Below are 17217 nucleotides of genomic sequence, written 5' to 3' on the forward strand. Positions count from 1 at the left end.
TCTTCGGAGGATCCTAACCGCCTCATTTCGCATAGCTGCTTCACTCCACCCAAGCCCAGGAAACTGTGCCTGGAGCGTGTCAGAGAAGGGAGGTGGGGAAAGACAGAAGCCGCTCGGTGACCTTGTGACCTCTTGCCGAGGACCCAGGAGCTGGGAGCGTGTGAACTCTGCATCCTTCCCCGGGATGGGACCCGGGGCCGGCCGGGCCCCTGTGCCTTAGACCCGCCCCTGCCGCCACCCAGCCCGGTGCAGGCCGCCATAATCGGGTTAGCTGGGTCGGAATTACATTACCTTCCCCGGCCCGCCCCGGACCCCGGGGTTGGGGGGGCTGGTTCCTGGCGCCTCTGAGCCGGTGAGACTGGGCGCCTGGAGGGGGATGTTCTTACCATCCCTTGGAGGGTGGGCACCGATGAGCAGCTTGGCCTGCCTCGGCACGTGGTGGCCAAAGTACCCCGCCTCGCTGTGCCAGCCCTAGCCCCTCCACTGCAGCCCACTCCGGTGCTCCCCTACAGGCTGCCAGTTACCCGTGTGAGCCGAAATGCCTTCTAAGTCTGGTAGATGGGTCTCCCTGGGAGCACGGATCTTCCAGTTGATTCTCCAGGATCTCTTGGGGGAAACTCTGCCCCTCCTTTCTCCCTAGCAGATGGGCTGGCAGCCTGGCGCCTAGGGCAGGGTAAGGGGTCTTTTCTCTCCAGGGAACCAGGAATGATATTTGGGCATCTGGGCAGGAAGATAAGGAAGAGAAAGAAGGGAGTAGGCTTTCTCCTCACACAAAGCCACCAGCCCCTCAGTGTTCTCAGAAAACCTCAATCTGAAGGGGGTGAACGATGGGGGAGGGAGGCAGTGGGCATCAATAATATGTGACATCCTCCCCCAGTCTTGTCCACCTCCATCATCCATTACTCCAGCTATTCCCCCACCCTGCCAACAATCCCTTCTGAAAGTGTTGCCGGGGCTGGGGGGGGGGGGGTGGGTATTGCCACTTTGGCAGCTGTTTTTGTCTTGGTGAAGAAGACATATATCACCACCTCCCCTAAGCCTTCACAGAACTCCAAGCATCTTTTCTCAGCAGTAGAGGGGTTGGGGCTACTAGAGAGCATGAAACCTCTACTGTTCAGGCAAACCCTTCAGAGATAACAATGGGCTGGATTTCCCTGGATGAGAACAGAGAGCCTAGGGAGACAGTAAAGTAAATAAAGTCTCTCAAGGGGACTGGCCTGCAGGTTAGGAGTTTGTCAGTCCCCTTTCCCACTCCAGGGGCGGGCCTCAGGAGACAGTGAGCACTAGTGTGTCTCCAATCAAGCGGAATAAATCCTTCTTGAATGAATCAATGAGTGAATCAATGCAAGTGAAAAAGGCAGCATCATGCAGACCAGTATACCTGCTTACTCTACATTCTGCTTTTTTTTTTTTTTTTTTTTTTTTTTTTACATCCTGCCTTTTGAGGTCAGCACAGATGGCACGGCCACCCAGAGATTACCCAACTGATCCTTGGAGGAGAATGGTCACAAACCTGGTAGTATATACACATCTTCTGGGGATTAAAAAAAAAAAAAAGATTTCAGTTCTCTGCTTCAAGAACAAAAGGCATCAAATTCTGTCAGCCACAGTCCTAGGAATTTCTCGGCTTGCCTCCACCTTGCTAGTTCCCTGATTCTCTAGCAGGATGGTTCCTGCTAGTTTCTGTTGAAGAGAGGCTCTGGAGTCAGCACCCCCGCCTCTCATACACACTGCCTTGGGTCCATCTCACCATATCTTACATGCGTGTGGCTGCCCAACTCTTCAAGTGTTCAGGCCTTCAAACCTGCAGCTTCAAAGGGAGAGGCCACATTCCCAGCCCATGCTCCTGCATCTTCTCTTCCGTCCTGCTGTTGGTGCTATGTCCCCACTCCTGTATCATCATTTTTCTTATCAATTTAGTCCTTCCTACCCCCAACTGTCTTAGGTCTCTACTATCTGGACAAAGTCTTTGCCCAACTCCTTAAGAGAAATTATGTGTTTCTTTTTCCCTTTCACTGCCCATACCCATTGCCTCCATTTCCCCATTATTTATTCTTTTAACCCACCGCGAGCTGGCTTCACTACATGGACCCTTTCTCAGAGAGCTCCCGTGTCCAGTGTCTGTTATCCAGGACTTCTCTGACATGTTTTACTTTGTTGACCATCAACTATTTCTTGAAATGTCCATTCTTTTGGCTTCCATAATATCATATTATTCTACATCTTTGGACATTCACAGTCACTGCTTATGTTTTTCCTCCACTGACTTTTCTTCTTCCACCAAAGACTGTGAGCATTCTTCAGAGCTCAGACTTCAGCTTTACCCATCTCTACATCTGCTCAGGTTTCATCCATTCCAGTAGTTCCATCTATTACAGCTACCCAGAAAACTCTGAGACCTCAGTCCCTGGTTCTGACACTTGCTGTGTTCCACCCCACCATTCTAGTTTTCTGGCAAGCTCCACCTGCTTTCGCTCTAGCCACCTTAAGTCCAACAGGCTGGAGGAAATTATTCCCCTCAAGCTCTTTATTCACTTCCTCCTATTATTCTTTTCTTTGAAATGTTTCATACACAGCCCTTCCTTTCCATTTCCACAGATAAACGCCTAGTCTAGGCCATCATCACCACCACCTACATTCATGTGTTCATCCAGAAAATTTTGATCCTGGCACTGGAAATATAGTTGTAAATACAACAAAAATTCCTGCCATTGAGCAGCTTACATTCTAGTGGGGGAGGCAGGTGAAAAAGGAAATATATACAATAAACTTAATAATAACAATGCTAAGAAGAGAAAGAAAGCAAGGAAGGGGGAAGAAGAAGTGTAAGAGTGGGGGATTATGATTTATCTAGATTGATCACAGAAGGCCTCATGGAGTAAAGACCTGAAGGAAGAAAAGGGCCATTTGGATATCTGAGCATTTCAAGTTGGGGACACGAGAGTATATCCTGGTGTATCTGTGGAACAAACAGTGAGGGGGTCCAGTGTGTCTGGAGAGACTGAGGGACTGCGAAAGACCATGCAAGGCCTTGAAGGCCATTGTAAGACTTGGACTTTTATTCTAATTGAAAAGAGAAGCTATTGGAAGGTTTTAAACAGAAAAGTAAGACACCTCATTTTTTTTTTTAAGACACCTCATTTTTAAATTTTATTTTAAGCAACTTTCTTAAGGCAAAACTGAAATACAATAAACTGTACATATTTAAAGTGTACAATTTGATACACTGACATATGTATACACACATGAAACCATCAACACAATCAAGATAATAAACATCCATCAACTCAAAAAAACTTTCCATGTATCCTTTTTTATTCATGTTTTACCGGAATCACTGTGAGCTGCTATGTTTAGAATAGGCTAAAGAGGGGTAAAGGTAGAAGAAAGGAAAGCAGGCAAAAAGCCATTGCAATCATCCAGATAAGAGATAATGGCATCTTGGAACAGAGAGGTAAGCAGTGGCTGTAGCGAGAAGTAGTTGATTAAAATATCACTAATCTCATAATTCCTTACCGCTAATTCACTCTGAAGATAAATGAACAAGTATGTTTCTTTCATAGGATAACTCCCTCTCTTCAAAAACGTCTTTTAGCTCCCTATTGCCCTCAGGCTAAAGTCCCAACTCCACAAGGCTCTGCTTCTTTTATCACTACTCTCAGATCTACACCTGGGCTTCAGTCCAGTCCCTCTCCGTTCATTCCCCTCCACTTTGCCTTTCTTTTCTATTTCCACCACACTCCTTTCCCCACCCCCACCCCCAATCTCTAAATTGTGCCCACACAAAGACCCAATTCCTCCAGAAAGTCTTTCGGGGTCTCCGCTGGTATCTCTCCCTTCTTGAGTCTCCAATTGCACCTGATGTTAATACTCCACAGTAATTTTATCCTTATTTTGTTGGTTTTTTTAAATCCCACTTTTTAAAAAGTACCTAGGGACGTCGGTGTACCAGCTCTAGGGCCCCTGCGTCCTCCCAAAGTACGGGACTGGGCCTATGCTACCGCAGGAGTTCGCTGCCTCAGCGTGTCCGTGTGTGGTAGTGTCCTAGCCGTCCTCCCCTCCTTCCTGGGCATCTGCTCTGCATTAGTCTGTCCCAGGCCTCCGCAGGCGCCGATGATTGAATCATCATCATTAACCAGGGCCTGCTCCCCCATCCTCGGCGGCAGGGGGGAGTGTGGGGGCGGGGGTACGATCACTACCAAGTCCCTGGGGGTCCCTCCTTCCCCTCCACCCTGTACGAGATTCCGCAAAGCTCCGAGAAACCCCCGCTGTGAAGCCGGGACAAGGCCCACAATCGGGATGAAGCTCCGTAATGCGGACGCGTCAGCCGCGGAGGGCGACACAAGTAGAGGGCCCCGGAGGGGCTTCTTTAGCAGGGACATCATCACAGGAGATCGACGACCCTGAGCGGTAGCGGGAGGAGACCGCCGGGCCTTTGGGAGTTGAAGGCGGCAGTCTTTTGGAGGCTCCAAAAGTTAGTCCCGAGGTCGTGTAGGGTCTATTATGATGATTACTACAGGAGCTCAAAGAGATAGGACCCCTTCCCAGGCACCCCCCGACTCCCTAATTACAGATTGAGGAGGGGGAGGGGCCAGTGGGGCTCAGGTGAGCACACGGGGAGAAAGGGACATGGGCGGGGCCTTACAGAGGGTCAGCGAATCCGAAAAGACCTAAGCCTTCGTTGCGAGGCGACAAGTCCCGCCCCGCAGGCGGCACCGGAAGTGGCCGGCCGGGATCAGCCTTTAAGATGGCGTCTCCTCAGGGGGGCCAGATTGCGATCGCGATGAGGCTTCGGAATCAGCTCCAGTCAGTGTACAAGATGGACCCGCTACGGAACGAGGTGCAGGGGCGGCAAGGTTACCACTGTGGTCGGCTAGCGGTGCGAACTGAGGCCGGCTACAGGACGGGCGGTGGCTGGCCGGGCGCCAGTGCGCCTGCGCAGAGACAGGGTTCCCAATGCGCCTGCGCGATTGCGGTCGGGTTGCCAAACTCCAGGCTAGGACGCCTGCGCATTGTGCCGCTCACTCTTTGTAGTCTCCCCTGGGAAAGGAAGGTGGGGCGAGTTGGCTTGGAGGGAGACCCCGCTGTGTGCGGAGCCCTCTGCTGGGCGGAGGGGGAGTGTCAACCCCCGGGAGCTAATCGGCTGACGGCGCAGGGTGCGGTGTTGGCCGTGGGGTCTGATGAGAGGCGACTCCCAGGTTGTGACGGCACACGGGTTGGGGTTGGGAGAGTGGTCGTTGACGGAGGGTGTGTCCACAGGAGGAGGTCCGAGTAAAGATCAAAGACTTGAATGAGCACATCGTCTGTTGCCTGTGCGCAGGGTACTTCGTGGATGCCACCACCATAACAGAGTGTCTTCATACGTGTGAGTGCCCAGGACCCTGGCTGTTTCTTCCAGGCCCCACTTCCCACTAAGCCGGCTGCCAGCCTCTAGGCTGCTTGCCCCAACCACCCAGGCAACCCACCCAGCCCATGAACCCGATTTCCAGAGGGCCTGAGAGTTTGCTTTTCTCTTCTTGCAGTCTGCAAGAGTTGTATTGTGAAGTACCTCCAAACCAGCAAGTACTGCCCCATGTGCAACATCAAGATCCACGAGACACAGCCACTGCTCAACCTCAAACTGGACCGGGTCATGCAGGACATCGTGTACAAGCTAGTGCCAGGCTTGCAAGACAGTGAGTAACCAACCTGACTTTGAGGGGCCTCTAGAGGACTGATGCTGGGTGGCAGCTTGCGATGACAAGGGCTTTGGTAAAGAGGTTGACAGCTAGAGGGACAAAGAATGAGGGAGGGCTTATATTTTACTTCCTGTACTCCACTCCCTTCTAGGTGAAGAGAAACGGATCCGAGAATTCTACCAGTCCCGAGGCTTGGACCGGGTCACCCAGCCCAGCGGGGAAGGTATGTCTCTTGGTAGCAGGAGGGTAAGGTAAAACCCCCAGAGCATTCCTCCTGCCCAGTTTTGCTCCCCGGGGAAAAAGATGTGTGGAACATGTGCCACTCTCCTCATTACTCTGTCTTTCTCAGAGCCAGCCCTGAGCAACCTTGGCCTCCCCTTCAGCAGCTTCGACCACTCAAAAGCCCACTACTATCACTATGATGAGCAGCTGAGCCTATGCCTGGAGCGGCTGAGGTGAAGGACAGGTCATGGGCTATCTGAAGTGACAGTGACAATGACCCAGAGGCAGGGAGGGGCTCAGGGAGAGAGCGAGCAGTAAGGGGAGTGTCTGTTCACTTGAAGAGAGTATATCATGGTTCTGGGCAGGGGACGGGGGAAAGATAGAGCTCCCTAACCTGTGTCTGTTTCCCCCCAGTTCTGGCAAAGACAAGAATAAAAGCGTCCTGCAGGTGAGAGGGGCTGAGGGGAGGGCCTCTCTAAGGAGACTCACCTCCCCATGGCCCTTCCCTCACACACCTGTTCTCTTCCTTTCCCTCCCCACCCCCAGAACAAATATGTCCGATGTTCTGTTAGAGCTGAAGTTCGCCATCTCCGGAGGGTGCTATGTCACCGCTTGATGCTAAATCCCCAGCATGTGAGTACCCCATTGTAGTTTTTTTTTTGGGGGGAGCTAAGAAAGGAGGAACAGAGTATAGGGTAGACCAGGGTAGTTCTTGACCTGTGCAAGAGGATAGTTCTTAAAACTGTGCCCCTATCTCCCTCCTAGGTGCAGCTCCTTTTTGACAATGAAGTTCTCCCTGATCACATGACCATGAAGCAGATATGGCTCTCCCGCTGGTTCGGCAAGGTGAGCCAGTGCCAAGGCAGTCTCCAGGGCAGGGGCAGGCTGAGGGGGCCGCTTGGGTAAGAATGTTCCCACTGACTACTTCTTCCCTTTGTTCTCTCCTTAGCCATCCCCTTTGCTTTTACAATACAGTGTGAAAGAGAAGAGGAGGTAGGGGCCAAGCCCCCACCCATCCCTCTGCCCTTCCCTCCCCAGATATTTATGTGAAATTAACCTTGGCTTTATTTTTTGAAATAAAAACTTTAAAAAAAGCATCTTTTTCCTTTTTTTCCTGCCACACACTCATGCTTTGTCCTGTGTCCTGCTTCCCTCTTGAGTTTCATCAAGAAGGAGGGCCTCTCTATGTTGGTGTTCCCTCAGTGAATTGCCAAAGGAGAGCAGTAGAGGACCCTACATATGTAAAACTCTGAAGGTGAGCTAAGTGAAACCAGTTTATTCATACCAGCTCTTTTTGGTGAAGGGGAGGGGAGCTCTCACCGTCCTTGAATGTTGCCACATATAATGCAGGCCTGAGTGGAGGTGTCCTAATTCAATAGTGGTAAAAATGGGGCTAGGGTTTGACAGTGGCCGCTGCAGGACTGAAGAAGAGTGATATTTGAAAGAAAATACAAAGAATTGCACTATGGGAGGAGCCTTACAAAAATTGGGATGCAAGAACACATGGGGATAGTCACAGTTGGAAACCTGGCTGTCCATATGAGATTCAGTGGGCCTTCAGGTACCTGGGCTAGGTGAAGCCAGGGTGTGGTGAGGGTAGTTGAAAAGAGGGAACTGGTGCCCAGAAGAGGCACTTTTTAGGAACAAGAGGGAAGCAACAAGGCGAGAACTCCATTGAGTAATTCAGCAAGCATTCCTTGTCTGAGCCAGACAGTAACAGAGGAGGGGACTGGAGGCCAAAGCAAGGAGTTCCTGAAGGAAGCTAATGGGCTGCTGTGGAATGTGGGACAAACTGGATGGCACAGGCAGCATAAATGTTAAACCTGATTTTAAAGCCTGAATCTGGCGCTGGCCAAGGTCTGACTCCATGAATTCAAGGGGGTCATTGGGTATAGCTTGTGAGGGCTGAAGGTGCCTGAGCTTCCCCAGATGGAGATTGGGTGGCAGAGGGCCTAGGGGAGGGCCACAGTGAAGGTGGCCTGAACTGGCTAAAAGAGCCAGAGACTCAGGGGCAAAAACCTGAGCTCTCTCCCAGGGCACAGTAGGCGTGGGCTTCCCTCCCCATGGATGAAGCTTGTAGGCCAAGAGAAAGGCACATGTGGAGAGACTGCAGACAGCAAGGCAGAACCCTTGGTGCACCCTGGGCAGGCAGCAGGGACCAGGGTAGGGACACTGCAGGGCCACTGGCCCAGGCCCAGTTCCTTCCTGGCACCATCTCCAAGATTCCCGAGCCTCACATGTTTCAGGCCTCAGGCCTGGAATGCGCCCACCCTCCACCACCCCCACCAACTGTCCTTGAAAGCCTAAGTGTCACCTCCTCCAGAAAACCTTCCCTCAGCCAGAATCAGGGCTTTTTTCAGTGTCTTTGGCCTGCCTCTATACCAGCATATATCTGGAGGTTTTTGATGAATTATATCTATCCCAGGGTTCCCCATTTTCTTCTCCCTGAATTTAAGCTCTGGGTACTCCCAGGCCTACTCAAGCATACAGCACTTAGACTGTTCTCAAGGCATTTGTGTGTGAAAGGGCATTTCCGGGGGCTGGGGCGGGTGGGGGTGGTGGTAGTGGAGGTAAGGAGAATGGAAACGCCCCTGCAGAGTAGTCCGGTAGGGGCTTGGCGGCAGCTTGACATCTAGCAGGCCCAGTCAGAAGATAAAGCTGCTGGAGACGGGAGACCTGAGAACCAAGCCTCAGGATGAGGCCTTTGATGACACATGGCTTGTGGCCAAGAAGCAGCGGAAGGCGCTCAGGCCTGGATCTGGGTTGGAGCGGCTCCCCGCCTCGCCCCCAGCTCAGTGGAGCCTTTTTTTTTGTCTGTCAGCCGGGGTGGCAGTGGTGGCGGTAGCTGCCGTGCGTCTCCCGAAGTGGCTGATGCAGACCAGCTGCGGGCACCGCGCCGTTCTCCCTCCATCTGTGGGTCCATTACTTCCCTCCCTGGCCTGCCCCACGCAGATCCTGACCCTCGGGGTCACTCGGGTATCGATCTGCGCCACAGCGGGCAAATCAAGCCCACAGTTCTCTTGGGCTTGGTGACCTAGAACGCCCGCTCTGTGCTCAGAGAAGCGGCCGCAGGGCCTTCCCAGTGCGCAGCCCGCCCTCTCACAGGCGCCCAGGACCTCGCGGGGTGCCCAGGTGGAGGTGTCGGTCCTCACCTGCAGGGCCAACCTCGCCCTTGCCCCTGCTGCCCTTTCTCACCAAACCCCTTTCGTGGTCCACACTCACCTGAGGGAGGGGGCACCAATATTTGCTCTGGCCTTTGGCACAGAGGAGGACCTGTCTCTCTCAGCCTGGCCAGTCTCTCCCAGGACTTGGGGGTGGGCGGGGGTGAGGAGATAGGGAAAAGGGACTTCCCTGGAACAATGAGTCTCAAGGGGTACACCAGTGTAGGGGTGTGGGGGAGTGTCTGAGCATCCAGCCGCTCCCCCACCCCAGCCTGCACACCCCCGGCTTGGCGGCAATTGCGCAGAGCTTTTTGTGAGCCAGCGTAAAGGCCCTAAAAGAACTCACAGACCTGAGGCCCTAGAAGTGAGGAAACAAATTTATGTCTGAATCGGTTATATCTGCATTAACGTTTTCTGAAAGAGAATACCATCCCAGAAGTGTGTGAGATGTATGGACTCCCTGCCCCAGCTCCTCTGCCTGGAGTTTCTTCTCTAAAATGCCCACTTCCCTCTCACTCTGGTTAAGGGATTTCCCCTAAGGGGGGGGTGGGGTGGGGGGAGGACAAGCACATCTCTTGGGACTGTCCTCGGCCGTCCACCACCCCAAGGATGTTATTCTGAGGATTCTGCCCCCCTTTACACTCACAGAATCCAGAGAAATGCGTGGGGTGGGAAATCCAGGGGACTAAAGGTCATTCATTGAGCAGATATGGATGCCAAGAAAAGGGGGTACATCTGGGGCAGCCCTGGGCAGAGGAATCTGCAAGCTGAGAGGCTGAGGAGGGCAAGGCGGGTCAGAGGTGCAGTGTCAGGGAATGAGAAATAAGATGGGGGTGATGAGGAAAGGGAATTCTGAAAGAGGGTGTTGGGGGTGTGTGAGAAGGCACCCTTAAGTGGGAATGGAGGTGCCTTCTGGAGGGAAAGTGAGAAAGAGGGGATCTCTGCTAGAGGAGGGAGCAGAGGACCCCCAAATGTCTGAAGGGACAATGGGGAGAATCTGTTGCAGAATGGGGGGTGGCAGGCAGCAATGTAGGTTCACGACTTTGGATGGCTCTGGGGAGGACCCAAGGCAGGAGGAGGGTTGGACCATGGGGGTGGGAGGTATGGTGGGAAGAGGTGCACTGGAGAGCAGCAGCACTGCCAAACTGGGGTTGGGGGAAGCCTATGAGACAGCTAAGTGCCGCCCCCCCTCAGCCCAGAACCCAGGTTTAATCTCTTAATCTCCCTCATTAATCATTCCCTTCCTCCTACCCCCCTCGGAGGATCTGGTTTCTCCCCAGCTCAGGTTCCAGGGGCTTTGCTGGGAAAAGTCCCCTCCTGTGGCCACACAATTGTCTGGACAAGTCCCTGGCTGCTGAGATGACCTTAGCTGGGCTCTGCTGTAAGTGGCCTCTTCCTTTTACTAGTCTCTCCTTCCCTCTCCTCCCCCAAACCCACATCTGGGGACTGCCCAACCCCATTGTCCAACCCCATTCCTAAGCCCAGTTGCAAGGGGGAAAATGTTGGAGAGACAGAAGGGGAGGAAAGCAAAGGCCCTTCAGGAGAGCCCCACACTGACACACAGGAGTAACTGATAGTAGAAGAGGTGACATAAAAGCTGCATAAGAAGATGCATGAGTGAAGGCTGGAGTGTCTGTTTGGTGACAGGCCTGGGACATAGGCTAGGCAGTTCCTGCAGCCTCCTGAGACCTTCTTTAATTACAGATTAAGTGAAACCCCCAGGATGGTTCAGAGGGCTGAGGCCTCCAGCTAAGAGGATCTCTCCTGGCCCTCCTCCACCTGCCACCATTAATAACCAATTAACAAGTCCTGGCATCTCAGCTTTCTACTGTCTGCTTTCTGATCCAACAGTGGCCCACTGGGCTGAGTTTATTGCTTAGGTTGCCATGAAGGTACTATGTGAGTGTCTGTGTGAGTCTTAGGGGATGGGGGGGGGGTGCCTTGGGAGGGAGTCTTTTACCAAGAAGAGCCTTTGTTGGGTGTGGGCTACGTCACTGCCTCAGGTTACATGAGGTTCTCTGACCCCCATTATCAAAGTGTTTTCCTCTCCTTGTCAAGGAGTCTTTGACCCAGGTGTCTTGGATCTCTCAAGCTCTGTTCAGGGCACCCCAACTGCAGGCTCCACTTGCCCCAGAGAATAGACAGGTGGACTCAGAGTATCACTGCACAAATGGTGGGAGGTACAGAAGTCTACAGAGAAAGTGACATAATGGACAATCCAGGAGGGACTGGTCCACTTCTTCATGGCACTGTTCGAAAAAAATAGAAGAAATCATAGCAGCAAGTTCCTTAGGAGTGGTGAGTTCCTCAGGAGTGGTGGGGCTTCTCTGCCTCTGGGATGTGATACGTGAACAAAACCCTTGCCCTGTTGGGCGTCCACTGGTGAGCAGTGCTGTCCCAGAGCTGTCTTCTTCCTACAAAGGAGGGCTGTGGTATAAGCCCAGGACTAGCTGTGGGAGAGAAATGAGAAAGACAGAACCCAGATAAAATAGGAATGAATATCCCAGGTCTTAGAATTTGCCCCTGGGTTGGTAGGGGTTCTGTCCCAGGATCTGGTTGGGTAGATGAAGTCTGCCCTTCAAGTCACTCTTCTATAGCGAGTGACCCTGATGCTCCTGGGCAGTGACCAGTGGCCGCCTCCACTGTTGTAGATGCTGGGTGGTTTCTGGGCCTCTCCAGGCTGAAGGACCTCTACTCCAAGTACAGGAGCTTAATAAGAAGACAAAGACAGACAGATCGACTGATAGATGGAAGGAATCACCAGGAAGCCCAGGCTTCACTGGCAAAGACCCCTCCTGGGCAGTAACACTAGCTCTGGTTTGCTGTGTCCTCTCTCCTGAGGCCCAGGTCTCCGGCCCCTTCTCCATGTGTTTTGACTTCCTCAGGGCCTCTGAGCCATAGCGGGACAGCCTTGGGTCCAGCCGGAGAGCCAGCAGAGTCCACTCACCTGCACTTGCTTCCCCATGGCATCCCCAGTATTCCCGGTTACAATCGCTCTGCCCGGCCAGGTCCTTCCAAGTTTCAAGTCCCCCAGCCCCCAGCACCGCGCTAATAACTTCCAGCCGTCCGACCTATTTAACAGCGTTCCGCAGGGATGGGGCGGAACGAGGGGGCCAGGTCAGGAGACAGAGGTCCTTACTAGGTGAGACTGGGTATCCTACCACTGCCAGCTCTGCTCTTCCTTCTCGGAATTTTGCAAATCCCCAGCCGTTGGGGCCAGGGAAAGCAATTTTATTGCCGACGAGTTTATGAGCCAGAGCTGCGGCTAGGCGGGGAGTCTGTGGTATACAGAATCTGGGGGCCGCCCAGGAAGGGTCCAGCCCGAGTGTGCACTGCGCCGCGTCCGGCAGCGCAGAGCAGCCCTGCGGCCCGGCGGGTTGTTCCTCCGGTTTCTCTCCACACCTCCCCACCCGGTAGAAATACCGCTGCCGGGACGTCTACCAGCTCCAGACCCACCGCGGACCCGGCCGGGTTGGGGGGTGGGGGCGCAGGAGGAGGGGCATTCGAGGCTCAGGCCCAGCGCGGGGGGCGGGTCCGAGGCTGGGGGCCCAGATCGGGAGCCGCGCTGGGGCCCAGGCAGCTGCGGAGCCGAGCGCGGCGGGCGGCGGGACCGCCACAGCCCGGCTGGCCATGAGCTCGGGATCCGAGCCCCGGGCACCCCGGACACCCTTCAGCATCGCAGACATCCTAGGCCCGCGCATGGTTCCCCGAGGACCCTCTGCGTCGCAGCTTCCAGAGTCGAACCAAGGTCCCACGTCGCCGCTGTGCGCGCTGGAGGAGCTGACTAGTAAAACTTTCCGCGTACTTGACGGGCACGCTCCGCAGCCCTCTGAAGGTATAGCGCCGGCGAGGTCGCTCACTGTGACTTGGCCTTCTCCCCATTTCTCTCCTCCAGGTTCCCGGTCTCGAACCTTCGTTCACACTGGCCGCTACGCTAATCCGCACCCTGCCCTCAGCCCACGTGCCGGGGTTTGCCTCTTCCTCTTCTCCCCTCCCCTCCGTTAGTTCCCAGGCTCCGCGCCCGCTCCTGGAGGCCGCCAGCGCCGAGGGGAAGGGCCAGTCTGTCGAGAACTGAGCGGAGCAATCGCGACAGAGAAAGGCCAGAGAGGAGACAAAAGGCCTGGCCCGGAGGCTGTAAATGAGTGAGCTAGGGCAAGGGCGGCGCAGAAAGTGCAGGGAGGCGAGGCTCGGGCCTCTCCTGGTGACCGAGCTCCGCTCCAAGCCGCTCTCTTCTCGAGAGGGCGCAAGGAGCAGAAGCTCCTTGGAGCCTCAAGGGCCGCGGGACTCTGGACTCCGTCTTTCCTCTCCCTTTGTACCCCCACTCTCTCCCTTTTGGGCTCGAGGAGGGGGCGCCCGTGTCACCCAAAAAGAAGAAGCCGAGAGTGCCCGACACCCACGAGTCTAAAGAAGGGCACGGTGCAGGTTCTCTCACACTCACCATTCCGGCTGGCTGCCCCTACTCTGACCATGGTCGGCCCCTGCCTCTGGTGCCGGCCCAGACCTGCAAGCCCGCTCCACCAGGGGCTCCGGAAGGCCTCAAAGGCCCCGCCCTAGACCGCCTGACGGTGCACCAGTTCTCTGGCTTGTCCCGCCCTCCTCCCACTCCCCAGTCCCCGCAAGATACCCTCAGCCTCCTGCCTCCAGTACCCCAGTGGCCGGTTCCACTTTGTGCCCCACCCCCGGGCTGAAATACCACCCTCCCCCCTCGCAAAGTTCGGGAAGGGGCAGCGGTTCTGGCTCCCGTCCGTCTTTTCGCTCCGCACCAACGCCCCCCCCTCGCTGGCTTGACCCCACCCCCGCTTTTCCTCCCGGACCGAAGCCTGATTTCCACAAGCTAGAAGAAGGCTGACCCCCTCCCTGTCCCCGCAGGCCGCGCGGCCCCAGGCGCGCTGGGCCCTGGCCGGGCCGGCCGCAGACGGCGGAAGTCACGCACGGCGTTCACCGCGCAGCAGGTGCTGGAGCTGGAGCGGCGCTTTGTCTTCCAGAAGTACCTGGCACCGTCCGAGCGTGACGGGCTGGCGGCGAGGCTCGGCTTGGCCAACGCGCAGGTCGTCACGTGGTTCCAGAACCGGCGAGCCAAGCTCAAGCGCGACGTGGAGGAGATGCGCGCCGACCTGGCCTCGCTGCGCTCGCTGTCCCCCGAAATCCAATGCCGCCTCGCGCTGCCTGACGCCGCCCCAGGCCTCTGCCCTGGCCCCGCCCGGCCTGACTCTGGGCCCCAATTGTCAGACGAGGAGATACAGGTGGACGATTGAAGGCAAAGACACCTCCAGGGCTCTGGGGCCCTGGGCTCCGCGCCCCCGCGTCCTGTCTGGGTTCCGGGGTAAAGGGAGGGTGTCGACCCGGGCCCCTTCCGGCTCACAGTCCAGACGCCCACCTTTCCCAATGGTTGAGAATAAAGTTGAGACTCCGCCGCAGCACGCCTCAATCCTGGCGCTCCCAGCAGTAAGAGCAAAATCTGCTGATTATTGCGAAGCTTCCGTACTTGGCACCGTGCCGAGCGCTTTAAATCCGATGTTTCCTTTAACCCTCACGCAACCCGATAAGGTAGGTGATATAATTATGCCCATTTTACAAAAGAACAACCCCTAGGTCAGGATGTGGACCCAGGCATCCAACCAGCCTTCAAAGCTGGTGCTTGTCAGCTTTATGCTCTGGAGACTACAGGATGAGGGGAAGGGCATGGGACTCTGGTAGCTGCGGGCGCGTACCCCTCCTCTACTGGCCGCCTTAGTTCCAGGTCTCCACCCGGCGTTTGACCAGCTGCCACCTGGGAGACCTGGCACCTAACTAATAGACTGGCCCCAGAGTGACAGCGCCCTGCCTGACTCTCCTTTTTCCCCACCCTGAGGTCATTTGTTAATAGAGTCCTGACCCTTCTCCTCGCCCCCACAGAGAGAATCCTATGCTGAGACACAGGCAAAGTGATGAGCTCTGGGAGAGGGGACATACCCCTGCTTCTGGGACCTCCATCCCACCCCGCACTTGGGCGGAAAATGTCACCACCAGGATGATGGTGGTGGCGGGAGGGTGGGAAGGATTGGTCCTACTTGCTGAGGCAGAGCTTAGAGTAGCTGCTTGCAGGGTAGAGAGCCCAGCCCACCTCCTCCAGCAGACATTTCTGGGATTAATTTCTAACGCTGGTAATTAATCATCCTCCTGCATGTGATGGGGAGGGAAGAGGAACACTCCCCATGTTGCAGGTCTTCCCCCATGCCCGGTCATCCCTGTTCATCTTTAGGAGACCATGCTTAGGCTTGGTCTTCCTGCTTCCCCTCTCTCTCTATCAGTCCTTCCTCCCTCCTCAGACCTTCCCATGCTCAGGTGCCACAATCCCACTCTCAGGATGCTCTGGGAATAATCCACCCAGCGCTGGGGGGTGGGGGGGAGGGGTGTGTGTCAGCTAGGGCCTCAGTTGCAGGTAGAAGTCCCAGAAAAGGATATTTCAGGGAGGTGAACAAGGCTGGAAGGCAGAAACGAACCTGGCATTTTCAGACACAGTTCCAAATGCTTTGCATGGATTAATCTTTACAATAAATCCCATGAGATGAGACTTTAATTTCATTTTAAGGATAAGGAGAACGAAATCACAGAAGCCCATGATCATGTCATGAAGCTTGTAAGTGGGGGCTGGGACTACTAACCGAAAGAAGTGTTCACAGAGCGGAGAGAGGGAAGAGCCAAAGGTAGGAATTTAGGCATTGTACTGTAGACAGAGCATGGCATGGTTCTTGGAGGTTTTAGGGAGGAGAGGTATAAGAGCAGTGTTTAGGGCAGGCTCATCTGGCTGCATGTGCAGGGTGACTGGCACAGGCCTGAGGAAGGAGTGTAGCTCTGGCCACTGCAAAAAGTGAGAGCAGAGAGAATTCAGGGCCAGACTTGGAGTGGGGAGGAAGGTTGTTATGAAACAGGAATCAGTGTAATCTCTCCAGTGACCAAAGATTGGAGGAGTCAAAGACAACCTTGAAACCCTGGGCAACTGGAAGGAAAATGACATCATTGACAGGAACAGATAATGTCTACTAGTACAGAGCTAAGAATCTGTCACCTATTATATACAAAAAGTATTCCTTGCGCCTGTGTTGCCTCTACAGTACACATATACAACACACACATACCTCCCCTTGTTCCTGTTCAGGGCTCCATCTGTATTCCCTTCATCCCCTTCTAAAGACTGCCTCTCTGGAACCTTTAGATTGGGGTGACCAATTCATTCCTGTTTGCCCAGGGCTTTCCCAGTTTTAGCACTGAAAGCTCCACAGCCTTGGAAATCCCTCAGTCCCAGGGAAACCAGAATGTTTGGTCATTCTGCTTTCCAGCCCCGGGGACTCAGAACTCAGGCTGCTGGGTCAGAACCCTACCAGTTAGCAGTGTGAGTGTGGGACAGAGTGGAGGCAAGGTGCCAGGAGTCCTATGGCTCTTGGGAAAGATTCAAGTCCAGGACAGTCTAAGAGGTAGTGGGGCGGGGACATTTCTTTGAGGGGCTGGAAGAGCAAGGAGCAGCTCAGCCTGAAAGCAAAGATGCCATACAGTAGTGGTGGGTGGCCCTTCTTTGAGGGGCCAGGAGCCCTAGTGGAGTCCCCAAAGCATGTAAGTCCTACCTTCCTAGCCCCAGTCCAGAACAAGAGGGCCACATGAGCAGGCCTGGTATGGAGGCACTGTGATATAATCACCCCTTAAACAAACACAACCACCTCTCCCGAACCCCACCCCCCCGCCAGCCAGGCATGAGCAAAGAACTCCCAGGGCAAATAATTCTAGTCAGGAAGGTAGGGTTCAGTCAGGTTAACTGGCTCTGAGCCATAACCCTCTGCTACTTAGGGCTTCCTAAATCCTAGCCCAGTGCTACCACCTCTTATAATCAAGGCTTGGATAAACAAAACTCAAACCTGTCCCACCAAAATGGCCTCCTGGATGGGTGTCTCCTCTGCTAGGTCCTAGAGCAGAGCTTCCCAAACGTCAGGTGCCTCAGGATCACCGGGAGGGCTTATTGAAACACAAACTGTTGGGCCCACTCTTTCAGTTTCTGATTTAGAAGGTCTAGAGGGGGCCTGAGAATTTGTATTTGTAAAAAGTTCCCAGGTGACACTGATGCTGGTGGCCCAGGGACCACGCTTTGAGAACCACAGTCCCACAAACTCTGTATTTTGTGAAAT

The 17217-nt window shown here is 54.5% G+C and overlaps 2 protein-coding genes and 1 long non-coding RNA gene across 6 annotated transcripts; 2 read left to right on the forward strand and 1 right to left on the reverse strand.

Moving 5' to 3' along the window:
- Positions 1 to 4629: 4629 nt before the first annotated feature.
- On the forward strand, positions 4630 to 7050 carry PCGF1 (polycomb group ring finger 1). Of its 4 annotated transcripts, none has more exons than XM_082358483.1 (9): positions 4630 to 4879; positions 5260 to 5365; positions 5523 to 5675; positions 5830 to 5901; positions 6028 to 6133; positions 6315 to 6348; positions 6447 to 6533; positions 6666 to 6746; positions 6850 to 7050. In XM_082358483.1, exons 1-9 carry the CDS (start codon positions 4748 to 4750, stop codon positions 6895 to 6897), a joined length of 819 nt encoding a protein of 272 aa, XP_082214609.1. In that variant the 5' UTR covers positions 4630 to 4747; the 3' UTR covers positions 6898 to 7050. The 4 variants fall into 4 exon arrangements, with proteins under 4 accessions (XP_082214609.1, XP_082214610.1, XP_082214611.1 ...); XM_082358485.1 differs by having other exon boundaries at positions 4652 to 4840; positions 6850 to 7033; XM_082358486.1 differs by lacking the exon at positions 4630 to 4879 and adding an exon at positions 4906 to 5156 and having other exon boundaries at positions 6850 to 7032.
- A 2372-nt stretch (positions 7051 to 9422) lies between these two features.
- Positions 9423 to 13826, reverse strand: LOC309611814. The gene is made up of 2 exons (XR_014234759.1): positions 13500 to 13826; positions 9423 to 11770 (listed from the first exon to the last, which is right to left on the reverse strand). It is a non-coding gene; the product is annotated as an uncharacterized lncRNA (long non-coding RNA).
- Positions 11760 to 17185, forward strand: LBX2 (ladybird homeobox 2). The gene is made up of 2 exons (XM_082356653.1): positions 11760 to 12896; positions 13931 to 17185. The coding sequence occupies exons 1-2, from the start codon at positions 12692 to 12694 to the stop codon at positions 14314 to 14316; spliced, it is 591 nt and encodes a 196-aa protein (XP_082212779.1). The 5' UTR covers positions 11760 to 12691; the 3' UTR covers positions 14317 to 17185.
- The last annotated feature ends 32 nt before the right edge of the window (positions 17186 to 17217 follow it).

This window comes from Balaenoptera borealis (assembly GCF_965194805.1).
Source record: "Balaenoptera borealis genome assembly, chromosome: 15".
In the NCBI taxonomy this organism is placed as follows: Eukaryota; Metazoa; Chordata; class Mammalia; order Artiodactyla; family Balaenopteridae; genus Balaenoptera; species Balaenoptera borealis.

Excerpts from the sequence above, each read along its gene's own strand:
- PCGF1 (XM_082358483.1), top strand. The coding sequence starts at position 4,748 with ATGGCGTCTCCTCAGGGGGGCCAGATTGCGATCGCGATGAGGCTTCGG. Across the intron at positions 5,676-5,829 it reads AGTGCCAGGCTTGCAAGACA|GTGAAGAGAAACGGATCCGA; the intron begins GTGAGTAACCAA and ends ACTCCCTTCTAG. Across the intron at positions 6,534-6,665 it reads TGATGCTAAATCCCCAGCAT|GTGCAGCTCCTTTTTGACAA; the intron begins GTGAGTACCCCA and ends TCTCCCTCCTAG.
- LBX2 (XM_082356653.1), top strand. The coding sequence starts at position 12,692 with ATGAGCTCGGGATCCGAGCCCCGGGCACCCCGGACACCCTTCAGCATC. Across the intron at positions 12,897-13,930 it reads CGCTCCGCAGCCCTCTGAAG|GCCGCGCGGCCCCAGGCGCG; the intron begins GTATAGCGCCGG and ends CTGTCCCCGCAG.